The sequence below is a fragment of the Monodelphis domestica genome, chromosome 6 (assembly GCF_027887165.1).
Source record: "Monodelphis domestica isolate mMonDom1 chromosome 6, mMonDom1.pri, whole genome shotgun sequence".
In the NCBI taxonomy this organism is placed as follows: Eukaryota; Metazoa; Chordata; class Mammalia; order Didelphimorphia; family Didelphidae; genus Monodelphis; species Monodelphis domestica.
In genome coordinates this window covers 40,836,179-40,849,507 of record NC_077232.1, presented here as the reverse complement: position 1 = coordinate 40,849,507, position 13,329 = coordinate 40,836,179, and the positions used below count along the sequence as shown (strand labels likewise).

General features: G+C 39.1%; 1 protein-coding gene across 4 annotated transcripts in view; it reads right to left on the bottom strand.

The window, feature by feature from the left end:
• SLC1A2 (solute carrier family 1 member 2) overlaps nt 1-13,329 on the bottom strand; it is a 179,632-nt gene that overhangs the window by 49,692 nt on the left and 116,611 nt on the right. For all 4 annotated transcript variants that reach the window (XM_007497323.2, XM_007497326.3, XM_007497324.3 and 1 more), the window contains exons 5-6: nt 13,151-13,319; nt 4,144-4,270 (exon numbers count right to left, since the gene is read on the bottom strand). In XM_007497323.2, coding sequence (XP_007497385.1) covers nt 4,144-4,270; nt 13,151-13,319 — 296 coding nt within the window. The remainder of the gene's footprint in view (nt 1-4,143; nt 4,271-13,150; nt 13,320-13,329) is intronic.

The window sequence follows — 13,329 nt, the reverse complement described above, 5'->3', positions numbered from 1 at the left end:
TAATAGAAGGAATACACACTCAGACAAGGAAGGCTTCCTCTAGAAGAACAAAGAATTAAGCCTCTAAGAAAGTCAGGGATTCTAGACAAAAGGCATGACCTATCCAAAGGCATGGTGTCAAGAGATGGAATTCAAGATTTGAGGAGGATCCAATAGGATCATTTGGCTGGCACATCATGTATGATGATAAATAATATAAAGCAAAACTGAAAAGATAGGCAGGGGCCAAACTGTCCTGGAGGCATAGTCTGGAAAATGCAAATAAAACAAAATTCATTTATCCCACAAGGGTGGAGATTTACCTTCTGCACTTGAGTTTCTTTCTCTGTAAAATGAGGGAATAGTACTCTAACAAGGGATCTTAACTTCTTTTTTATATCAAAGACCCCTTGGGCAGTTTGGGAAAGTCCATGACTCCCTTTTCATAGTAATGTTTTTAAATGCATAAAATAAAATATATAGGACTAAAAGGAAACCAATTCCATTGAACTATAATTATCAACATATCTTTAAAACAAGTTTATCAATTCCAAATTAAGAAGCTTTGAATTTGATGACTGTAAAGCCTGAAAGAACACTCAATATGGAATCATGGGACCAGAGTTCAGACTCCTCCTCTTGTTACTTATATTTGTTATTCAGTCATGTCTGATTCTTCCTGATGCATTTTCTCAGCAAAGATACTGGAGTGGTTTGACATTTTCTTTTCTAGCTCATTTGAAAGATGAGAAAACTGAGGCAAAAAGGGTGAAATGACTTGCCCAGAGTCACACAGCTAGTTTGCTATTTCCTTCTCCAGCTGATTTAACAGATGAGGAAACTGAGGCAAACAAGATTAAATGACTTGCTCAGGATCACATAGCTAGAAAGTGTGTGATGTTAGATTGGAACTCCAAGAACTACAAGCCAAGAGCTTTATTTACTGTACCACCTAGTTGCCCTTCTTACTTGTATAACCTTGGGCATGTCTTTCTTTCTCTGGACTTCAGTTTTCTCATTTATAAAGTGAGGGTGGGGGGCAGCTGGGTAGCTCAGTGGATTGAGAGCCAGACCTAGAGATGGGAGGTCCTAGGTTCAAATCTGGCCTCAGACACTTCCCAGCTGTGTCACTTGACCCCCATTGCCTAGCCCTTACCCCTCTTCTGCCTTGGAGCCAATATCCAGTATTGGCTCCAAGACAGAAGGTAAGGGTTATTTAAAAAAATTATAAAAAAAAAATAAAGTGAGGGTGTTGGACTAGACTCTCTTCATGTTATACTGCTTTAAGTCTATGATTCTTTCAACTGTGATGTGATTCTTCCAAGTGTTATGGCTCATTTTATTTTTGTTTCTATTAGCTCAGTTGTGAACTCAGGTAACATCTTTGGTTTTTCTCTATTTCTCAATTCCCAATTTTACTGGTTGAATTACATGGTACATCGCAGGGGATATGAGGAGTAACAGTCTCTGGTTTCTCTTATATTCACTTAAAAAAACCCTTCCTTCCTTCTTAGAATCATTACTGTGTATTGGTTCCACAGCAGAAGAGCAGTAAAGGCTAGGGAATGGGGAGTAGGTGACTTGCCCAGGGCATATAGCTAGGAAGAGTCAGATGCCAGACTTGAACACTGGACCTCCCATCTCCAGGTCTAGCTCTCAATCCACTGAGCTACCTAGTTGCTTCCTTTGTATTTACTCTTTAGTCCTTGAAAGCAGAAAGGCTGGGCCCTTTATTTGCTGTCTTTGCAACATGATTGTGTTTTTCCTGGAAGCTCTGCCAAAAGAATTTTTATCTATTTCCTTAAGGGGTCAAAAATCTCTTTCGGAGACTTTTACTTTGCCTTGGCATGTTCCTTTCCTCTTAGGTGTAATCTAACATCCTCCAGAAATTCTCTGCTTTCAATCTGCCTTTTGGCCCAGTCATCCTTGACTTTTTCGTCAATGATTTGAAAGAAAACCAAGAAGGCATGTTTATCAACTCTTACAGCTTGGCGGGAGAGTTAATGAGTTGGATGATAGAATCAGTATATTTAAAAAAATCCAGCAAGCTGGAATGATGGAGCAAAACTCTATTTATTCCTACTAAATATCATCTTATGAAAGTCCTTCCTTTTCATTGCATGATGGAACATTGGCTAAGCAGGCTTGGGGGCTTAATTCTCCCTAGGTGTGATGTGATAGTAAAAAAAAAAAAAACAAAAACAAAAACTAATGGAATCCTGGACTCTGAGAACTAGTTTCCAGAGAAGTAGGGAGATAACCATTCCCTTGTACTCTCTATTTCCAAAAAAAAAAAAGTGAGGGGGGAGGTGTGAAATCATATGCTATGAAAGGAATATGGGGGCAAGGAGAAGTGATAATTATGTTTAAGTGGCTGAATGCTATTGGGGAGAGGGATTGGTAGGATATATGTAGAGCTGGAAAGGGACTTTAGGAGTTATTGAGGTTAACTGCCTCATTTTGCAGATGGGGAAACTGAGGCTTAGGAAGAATAAGTGCCTTACCCAGAGTTACAAGGCTAGTAAGTTATCTGAAATAGTATTAGAACTTCTATCTTCCTGTACCACCTGATTTGAGGATAAATCAAGCAAAAATTCAATTCCCTATAATTTCCACCCATGGTTACTAGTTTTTACCCTCTGAAACTATGCATAATTAGATTGAATTGGAGCTGTCAAGAAATCCAATGAATTGCCTCTTGAGTTAGTAAACTTCCTTTTCCTAGAAGCATTTGTGGAGAGTATAAATTGCTTGGGGTTTCCACCAAATATAAGCTCACTGAGGGCAAGAATGGTTTCTCCCCCTTTGTATTTCCAGTACATAATACAGGGACCCACACAGAACAGAGGATTTTTAAAATTTTAATAAAATCCTTACCTTCTCTTTTAGAATTAACACTAAGTATTGACTCCAATATAGACGAGTATTAAGGTTCTAAGCAACTGGGGTCAAATGATTCGCCATGCTCCCCCTTACATAATGGAAGTTGCAATAAATGCTTGTTGAATTGAATTGATGAAAATTAGGTCAAAGATCACTAATTATACAAGTTCTACTTGGAAATAACCTTTTGCAGTCTTGTTTCCAAATTTGCCTAGTAACCAGGAACAGTATATGAGATTAGGGCTGAAAAGATCTCCTCATCCCAACCCCACTTAGCCCTTTGTGATATTCTTAAATAGATCCCCCAGTAGGATTTGAAGGGAGACTGATCATTTTTCATGGGTAGAATTGTGAATGCTAACTCAAATTGCTTAAACTGAGACACTAAGGGGAAGCTAGGTGACTCAATGGTTAGAGAGCCAGGCCTAAAGAGAGGAGGTCCTGAGTTTAAATCTGGCCTCAGATATTCTTCTGCTTTGGAACTAATACTCAATATTGATTCTAAGATGGAAGGTAATAGTCTAATAAATAAATAAAATAAATTGGGGGACCAAGAACCACAGAAAGAGGAAATTAGTTCAAAACACAGTCTTAAAAATAACTAAAGACTTTTGTAATTATCTGGCTAGGTTTGCCTGACTGGGGTTTGTATCTCCAAGGAGTTAAAGATGGCCCTCAGGACTTTCAAGTTATAGAGCTAGCCGACTTTGTCATAGTATCCCTGGCTGTCATATTAATCAATTCAGTACAAATCTGGCCTCACATACTTCCTAGCTGTGTGACCCTGGGCAAGTCACTTAACCCTCATTGCCCAGTCATTACTGCTCTTCTACCTTGGAACCAATACATAGTATTGATTTTAAGATGGAAGGTAAAAGGGTTTAAAAAATAAAATAAAAAAGAAATTAACAAATTCAGTAATAAACTGGAAAAGCCCAAGTAGAGCTAGCGGGGCTGAACCCTTTGTCCAACTTTAAATTAAACAAAATTGCCATGTTCTCTACATATTTAAGTAGAAGTTAGATGACTACTTGTCAGGGATATTATAGAGAGGATTGTTGCATTAGATAAGAGAGTGGACTATGACTTCTAAACTCTCTCTTGCCTTTAAAATTCTCCCATTATAATCCATAAGATTTTTTTCACAATCACAATAAATATTCAATCAACAGGATTCCATTCTATTCCATCTATGGATTATAATTTTGGATTATAGATGATGATATTCTATCTATGGATTTCTAATTATGGAAGAATGAGATAGAAACAAGTCACACTTACCACATGATCATAGTCACTAACTTCATGACAATTTCATTCAGAATGTTGAAAAATTCCACCATCAGCTTGGCCTGTTCTCCCATCTTCCCCATGGCGATGCCAAAAGCAATGAAAAAGCCTATCAGACCTGTGGGATGAATTATATCACATGAAAGGACATAGGATAAAGGAGACGTCTTGCCCTTTTTATTGCTTATTCAGATGATAAGTTAAGGGCTTTCAAATAATAAGCAGGGGGTGCTGGAGCCAGTTCTAAAGAGTAAAGCAGCAGAATGTTTGAGTTTTCAGTGAGAATATTTACACCTCAGAAAGGGGCAAATGCTGCAAGTCATGACTTGATTTAATCTTTGTTGATTTCTAGACTAAAGAAAGTGATAAAGTGTTAATAATGTGAACTAAACTGAAAAATGTATCATGCTTATGAATGTAATTAAAATATAAAGTATGAATATGAGTATAACTATAAAGCAAAAGAACAAATATAAATATAAGAAGAAATATAAAGTAGAAGTATATATACATATTAGTAGAAATACAAAGTAGAAGTAGAAATATAAAAGTAGAAATATAAAATATAAATACAATAGAAGTATGAATATAAGTATAAAGTAGTATACATATAAATATGAATTAAAGTATAAAGTATGAATATCATAATAAAGATAAAATATAAATATAAGTATAAACATAAAGCAGCATACATATAAAGTATAAATATAAATATTTGTATATGTTTCCCCCTTTCCTCTACACTGGTATTATTGCTGCTAAACTCTCTGGTATGGAAGGGATTTTAGAGGTGATTTAATCCAAAACTTGTATGTTAAAGACAAATAGATGAGAAAGTTTCATTGACTCATCCAAGCTGATTTGATCCTGTTCTTCTTCCCACTTTCTCTATTCAGCCAAAGTGACTTGCTAGTTATTTACCGAATATCTGTATGAGTGCATCTGGCTCTTTGGACTTCAAGATTACCCCCTAGCTGTACTCTAAGTCTGGAACCTCCTTCTATATTCAGAGCCTTTTCCCCCTGGTACATTTTATCATGATGCCAAGCCTCTACTTCCATTGGTGAATTCCTCTCAGGGTCCCATTTTGGGAAGAGGTTCTGGCTATCTGTGCTTCTTTGCTTCTGACTATCTGGATTTCAATATGGCCCTACACGGCTACCATCTTTTTACGTCCAACCTCTCCTCTGTTCTTTGTTGTTTGTTGTTGTTGTTTTTAACCCTCACTTTCCAACTTAGAATGGCGTTAAATCTTAGAATTTACCCCATCTGCTTTGGAACCAATATTTAGTGTAATTTAGTATATTTCTATTTATATACTTATATTTATAAATTCTAAGATGGAAGGTGAGGGTTTTAAAAAACAAACAAACAACAAAGAACGGAGGAGAGGTTGGATGTAAAATGATGGTACCCGTGTAGGGCCATATTGAAATCCAGATAGTCAGAAGCAAAGAAGCACAGACATGTTGGTTAAATGACTTGCCCCAGGTCACACAGCAAGGAAATGTGAGTTCCTAAATTCCTTGGAAAGACCTGAAGTGAAATTCAGACTCAAGCACTAGCTGTATGCCCCTAGGCAAGTCACTTCACCCAGTTTGCCTTGGTTTCCTCATCTATCAAATGAGCTAGAAAAAGAAATGGCAAACCTTTCTAGTATCTCTGCCAAGAAACCCCCCAAAAAGGGTCACTAAGAGATAGACCAGACTGAAAAACAACTAAACAACAACAAAGGTCCTCAATATATATTTGTTGAATCGAATTACCCAAAGTCCTAAAGTAGTAAGATCCTAGAAGCGTTGATTTAGAGGCAGAAGGGACACTGAAGGTCATTAAGTCTAACCTTATTTTATAGGTGAAGGCATAAAGAGTGACTTTCCCAAGGTCCCACAGCTAATAAGTGAGGGGGGCACTTGAACCCAGGTCTTCTGACTTCAAATCTATCTCTCTTTCCCTTTTATTACATTGCTTAGAGCATTATAGCTTATGAGTTTAATAATTAATCATTAAAAAGAAATGCCTTCGATTTCACAATGGAAATGCCTTCTCCCTGAACAATTCTACCTTTCCTTAACATTTTCCATATGGGCGAAATTGTGATGTAAGCCACTGTGCAACTCATTAAGTGGCTGAATTCATTTTCATCCCTTTTCCTCTCCTCCCTGCATATGAAATCACTTGTAATAGGAATCCATATAATCATGAATTAATCATGGAAAGTCTTGTTGGGACATGTTAGAGCCCACATTGCAGTATGGGAGAGGGATGGGGGGCCAGCTAGCAGATGTTCTCAGTGAAGTCATTGGACACCATTGGTTCAGAGGTGAAGGGGGGGGGCCTTTGAGATCATTTAAGCCCACCCCTTTATTATATACTGAAGGAGAGGGTCTAGAAAGCTCATAGGATGACAGACCCAGAACTAGAAAGGATCTAAAAACCTTAATCAGACCCTTCATTTTACAGATAAGAACATTGAGGTCAAAAAGGCAAAGCAACTTGTTCAAAGCTGCACAGGCAATAAATTGTAGAGAACACTATAAACTTGGCTCTTCAAGCTCTAACAGCAGCTGGATTGAATAGCACTAGACCTAGAGACTGGAAGATCTGAAATACTTATGTGACCTTGGGCAAATCGTTTCACCCTGTTTTCCTCCATTTCTAATCTGTAAAGTGAGCTGGAGAAGGAAATAGCAAAACACTTCAGGATTTCTGCCAAGAAAAATCCAAATGGGGTCATAAACAGTCAGATACAACTGAAAATGATTCAACAACCACTTCTAATTCAAAATTCAGGAGATTATTTCTATAAATTGTATTATTGAAACCCAACACCAAGACAATGCCTTTCTTTAACTTCTTGTGAGGACATCCTAGAGTGTCTTCAGCTTTCTCAAAACCCCATAAGGAATACTTTTGTTCTATCTATCTATCTATCTATCTATCTATCTATCTATCTATCCATCCATTCATCCATCTGTCTATCTGTCTGTCCATCTGTCCATCTGTCTGTCTGTCTATCCATCCATCCATCCATCCATCCATCCATCTGTCCATCCATCTGTCTGTCTATCCATCCATCCATCCATCCATCCATCTATCTATCTATCTATCTATCTATCTATCTATCTATCTATCTATCTATCTGTCTGTCTTTCTCTCTCTCTCTCTCTCTCTCTCTCTCTCTCTCTTTCTCTCTCTCTCTCTCTATCTGTGATGAGAAAATTTTAAAACAATGAAAATTGTTCTTTTGATACTGGCATTAGCCTTATCGTTAAATGAAGCCAATATTGCTTTTAAAAAACCTGATTATTACTTCCCAGCTGTGTGACCCTGGGCAAGTCACTTGACCCCCATTGCCTAGCCCTTACCACTCTTCTGCCTTGGAACCAATACACAGTATTGACTCCAAGACGGAAGGTAAGGGTTTAAAAAAAAAAAACAAACCCGATTATCCTCAGTCAACACATACGAATCAATTTGTGTAGATTAAATTTTCAATAAGTTATTTCTTTTGGGACTTTTTTGGATGCTAAGTAAGAAAATGACTGGTTTTACTGCATTTTTCATTTTTTGACTGATTGTTTGCAAATATAATGGTTTTTGCTCCTGGCTAAATTGGATTAATATTATTTTTCTAATACAAATTCTTTGCTACTAACCCTTCCTTTCCCTCTGCCACTATCATCACCACCACCATCATAACATAAGGAAAACACGACCAGTTGCTTTAGCATTTTTTAACATTAGGGGAGTTAAGGCATTTCTCTTAAGTCGTGGGAAAGAAGTTTCTCAGGAGACAAACACAACCTGACAGTTTTATTTGCTAATGGTACCCATTGGATCATTAGCAATTCTTTTTGGAGACACTAGAAGTGGTGCCAATTGAGTACTTCCAAGGGATTAGGATAGAGTGATTGGCCCATTAAAGCCTTAGGCTTAGTGAAAATTGGATCCAAGGCGGAGAGATCTGGTTTGACCCTAGTAAAAAACCTGGCAGTTAAATTGCTGGCTACAATCAAATTTTCCATCAAACTGACTTCAAATGGATGTGTCCAGAGGTATGGTTATGAGGAAGCAACCTCAGACAATTTCAGAGTGGCATCAAGTTCAAGACTACTGTCTACTGGCCTGGAGAGACATCAGTCAGAGTATTGGGTTCTGCTCTGGGAGCCACATTTTAGAAGATCCTAAATAAAGCTGGTAGCTGGAAAGGACCTTAGTGTTCCCTTAGTCCAGCCTCCTCATTTTACAGAGGAGCACGGTGAACCCCAGTGAGGGTAAAGGACTTGTCTAAGGTCTCACAGCTGGTTAGTGGCAGAGCTAGAACTCCTGATTCCTAAATAAAGCTGGACAGCTAGGTGGTGTAGGGAAAAGAATATCAGGTCTCAAGTCAGGAAGTTCTGGGTTCAGATCCATCCTCAATCACTCATTAACTGTGTGACTTGGGCAAGTCACTTAACTCTGCTTGCCTCAGTTTCTTCATCTGTCAAATGAGCTGGAGAAGGAAATGGCAAACCACTCCAGTATTTTTGACAAGAAAACCCCAAATAGGGTCACAAAGTGTCAGACACAATTGAAATGAATGAACAATGCAAAATAAACTCGGAAGAATATAGAACTACAGGGTGGTGAAGGACCTCAACATCATGCCATGGGAGAAGCAGTTGAAGGAACAGATAATGACCTAGAGAAGAGCTTTTAATCTTTGGGGTGTCATCAGCTTCATTAACAGTCTGGTGGCGCCTGTGGATCCTTTCTCAGAATAATGTTTTCAGACAGTTGAAAGAAATGTGAAATTCCACTTAGAGATTAGTGAAAATGGAGACGTCAATTTTTCCCCATCCAAATCCACAGATCCACTACAGTCTATCCCCCCAGGTTAAGAAATCCCTCACAGGGGGACATAATTGCTATCAACAAGTATTCAAAGGGATGACATGTGAATGAAGAAAGAGACTTTTTTTCCTGTTGGACGGCAGAGAGAAGGAGTAATGGGTAGAAATGTCAAAGAAACGGATTTAGATTGAATATAAGGAAACAGTGGAATGGGCTGCTTCATGGGTAGTAGAGAACTGGGAGCAATGTTTAGATGACCACTTGTTGGTTAGGTTGTAGAAATGCAACAAAGAACAATGAAGAGGGAACTGGATTTTGAGTCAGGGAACCTGGGTTTGAATCTGGTCTCTCCCTGTTATGAGGGATACGACCTTGGATCGTGCTCCAGGAGGCTTCAGCTTTCTCATCTGTAAGTGAGCAGTTTGGATCCAATGACATCAAAGCTGTAAACGTACAATTCTGGAGGGAATTCTTGGGTGAGTATGGCTTGGCCTGTGAGGTCCTTCTCAACTATGAGAATCTCTAATATCTTTGGAAGAAAAAATACTGTGAGGCAAATTTTTTTTTTATATTAGAAAATACCAGAAGAAGTGTTCCTCAACACCCTTGGGGGAAGTGAAATCAGAGGCCAAAGCTTCCTGCCTCAAGAGCGGTAGGAACTGCCTAGGCTCCTCAAGTCTCAGGAGAGTGAGGGGGATCCTTTTCTGGTGGCCAATCTATAGAGAAGTGGTTTGATCCAAAAGGAGTGGGCACTCTAGGACTCGACTCCGCCTTCCTTTGTTGTGAGGGCTTACCCTAGGGCCTTTCCCAGGCCAAAAAGAAAAACAAAGAAAGGAAAAAATGGTGGCAGCCTTCCAGAGCCAGGGACTAGGAAAGAACCGGGCTTTCTGCTGGGATTTCTAAATGGGAAGTCTCTCAGGAGGCTGCCTGCGGTTTTCCCAAAGTTTTACAATGAACTTGGAAAACAATCCAAGACTTCGTATTTCTCTCTGTAAACATGGCATAATCAACTGGACTCCTCTGTTCAGGGGCTCGGCTGATTGAGCAATCCATCTCCAGATCTGACCAGAGGAAAGAAGGAGCCAAGTCTTAAGTGAATGAACTTGTGTTGCAACTCTAGGGCCCAACTCAAGGTCAGGTGGCTTCCCAGAACCCCAAGCATTGGAAGACAGCTCTGGAAGCGTCCTGGGTGATTCATTCCCAAGGCTTGACCCCATTCTTAACAAGACTGCATCTCCTCTGGGTTGTGTAGGAAACCGTGTGGGTTACTTCTGTAAATGGTGCAGTGTTTCCAAAGTAGGGGGTCCTGGCTCCAGAGAGGATGTCCTGAGAGGGTCATGAAGACCTGAGCTGGGGAGCAGAACAGCTTTGGTAGCAAGGACAGGGGGCTCTGATGGCCAAACTTCCTTGCCAGTAGAAGAAAGTTTCTCCCTCCCCTCCCACTTCCTTGCTTCTCTTTGTGGTCAGTATTATTTAGTGGGTGGAAAGAACTCAGGATTTGGAACCAAAAGACCTAGATTTGAATCCAGACTTCTCATTATCACCAAAGAACAAATCCCTTCTTCTTTCTATGCCTCAGTTTTTGTAATTCATCAAATGAGGGAGTTGGGTTAGATGAGCTTTTTAGTCCAATGCAGTTCAAAATCCTACCTCTCCCTCCCTTGCCTCAGTTTCCTCAACAACAAAACAGCTAATAAGTTGTTCTAAGGATCAAGTGAGATAATGTTTCTTTTATAAACCTTTATCTTCTATCTTAGAATCAACCCTGTGTAGTGGTTTCAAAGCATCAACCTATCAAAATCATCAGGTACCCTCCAGCAACAGCAATATCGACAGAACCCCTAAAATTTGTGGAAACAATAATGGACTTGAAAATTTACCAAAACAAAACATCTCCTTGACTTTTGCCAAGTAGTTTAAAATCTGATTCCACTTCGTACTCATGATGATCCAATGGGAATCACAGCACACCAGCTCTAGAATATCCTATAGGATCTCATCTCATAGGACAGTATGCCTCACTAATGTGGGAAATTATAGGGAGGAGAATGGCAACTAACACTGAGGATTTTCTTTAAAAAACAAACAAACCCTTACCTTTCATCCAAGAATCAATATTATATATTGGTTCCAAGGCAGAAGAGTGGTAAGGGCTAAGCCATGGGGGTTAAGTGACTTGCCCAGGGTCATACAGCTAATGAGGATTTTTTTCTTTTTTTTTGTTTATTCATTTATTTAATTAATTCAGAATACTTTCTCATAGTTACATGATTCATGTTCTTTTCCTCCCCTCCTGCCACCTGACTCCCATGGCCAATGAGCAATTCCCCTGGGTTTTACTTGTGTCCTTGATTCAGACCTATTTCCATATTATTGATATCTGCACTAGGGTGATCATTTAGAGTCTACATCCCCAATCATATCCCCATTGTAAAAATTAAATTATATCTCTAATAATAAAAATATCATATTTAAGAGGTTTATTAAGGATTATTAGAAATCAAGGATGCAAAATAAAAATCACTTGCCCATGGCTGATTAGTCCATTTAAAATACCTGTGCTTAGCTTACCACTATACTTTCCACATCATTGCAATGGAAGAGCAGAGAGCGTGGGAGGCTTTACTGCCAGTTAAATACCAATTGTGATCTTGCCTATGTGGGGACTCAGGTGAGATTATAGGGAATTCTGGGAAATAACAAGGATTTCTGGGGATTGAAGTCTAGGGTTCAAAATCTCCATTTTTACATCATCCCCCTGAGGCCCGAGGAAGACTAGTCTCTCTGATGGGTCTTGTAAACATACCAGTTATGATCTCCCCCAAACTTTCCTCTATAAGTTCAAACTGAGTATTGTTTTCCATATATTGTTGAAGAATAGAAGGAACAATTGGTTGGTTTGGCTGGGAATTCTTATGTATGGTATTTTCCAGGGCTCTCTTAGAGGAAATTAGATACAATATTACAGCACCAACAATTAAAATCCCGAGTAGTGCAGCAATTAGACATAGCCATTAGTCCTCTGGGATGAGCCATTTCAGAGAGACAAGGAATAATACATTTCCAAATTTGGTCATGGAGCTAATAAGCCAGTTGTTAAGTAAGTTGTGAACCGGTTGTAGCCACATTTTTCTAAAGTCAAGCATTAAGTTGCCTGTAATTTTGCCTTTTGTCAGTAGATGGCTCTATTGCCAAGGGTCTTATTTTGTTGTAAATTTTCTTTTTCTTTTGGCTAGGCTTTTGGGTGTGTGTTTATGCAGAGCTCTAATCCATTCATTTCTTCAAAGTGTAAAGGAAGACAAAACAAAGCCTTTTGCCTGAGACTGAGGCTCCCTTTAAAAGTTCTGGGAGGGGTCACAAGTGAAAAGGCAGACAAAAACAAAGCCTTTTTGCTGGAGGCTAAGGCTCCTTTTAAAACTAAGTTTGGGAGAGGTCACAAGTGATCTTCCCTTAACCCTCAGGCTAACCGGCTAGGGCCATGTGCTATCCTCTTTGAGCAAAGCCCACTTAAATTTTTAAAACTAGAGGCTCAAAAGCAGGAAAATGGGCTTTAAGTTGACTCACTACCTTTATTCTGGTGATCTACCTCTTAAAATATAATATTTTTATTATTAGAGATACAATTTAATTTTTACAGTTAATGGCGACCATGAAAGGACTCAGGTGAGATTATAGGGAATTCTGGGAAATACTAAGAACTTCTGGGGATTGAAGTCTAGGGTTCAAAATCTCCATTTTTACACCATTGACCCATGTGATCAAGCAGTTGTTTTTCTTCTGTGTTTCTACTCCCACAATTTTTCCTTTGGATGTGGATAGCATTCTTTCTAATGAGATTTTCTTAATGCATTCCATGGGTCTCCTCATACATTGGCTTTAGATGAACCCTGTCCCTTTCCTCCTACATAGCAATTTCCTCTTATGACAACATGGCCCTTATGCCTATATATCTCACTCCTGGGAACCAATTCCCCTTTATTAGAGCCCATCTGGTTTATTAGAGTCAATCTGGAGATTGGTACAGGGGAACTCCAAATGCCAACATCCTTCCAAAACAAAAAAGTGAGTCAGTTTTACACAGTCATGATTTCCCTGAAGATGGAGGACAAGCAAGGAAAGTGCCCCATCCTATCATGAAGAGAATAAGGGAAAGTTTTATTACCTAAGACATTCATCCCATCCTTGAACTCTAAACCTTTCTTAATAATCAGCTGGGTTTCTTCTGGGGCCTCCATCTTGGTGTCATTCAGCAGGGAGATGATGGAACTGGTGGCATTGACTTCTTCACTGGGCTTGGGGCTGGCTATCACTTTCTTGGTCACAGTTTGGATCTAAGGGAGT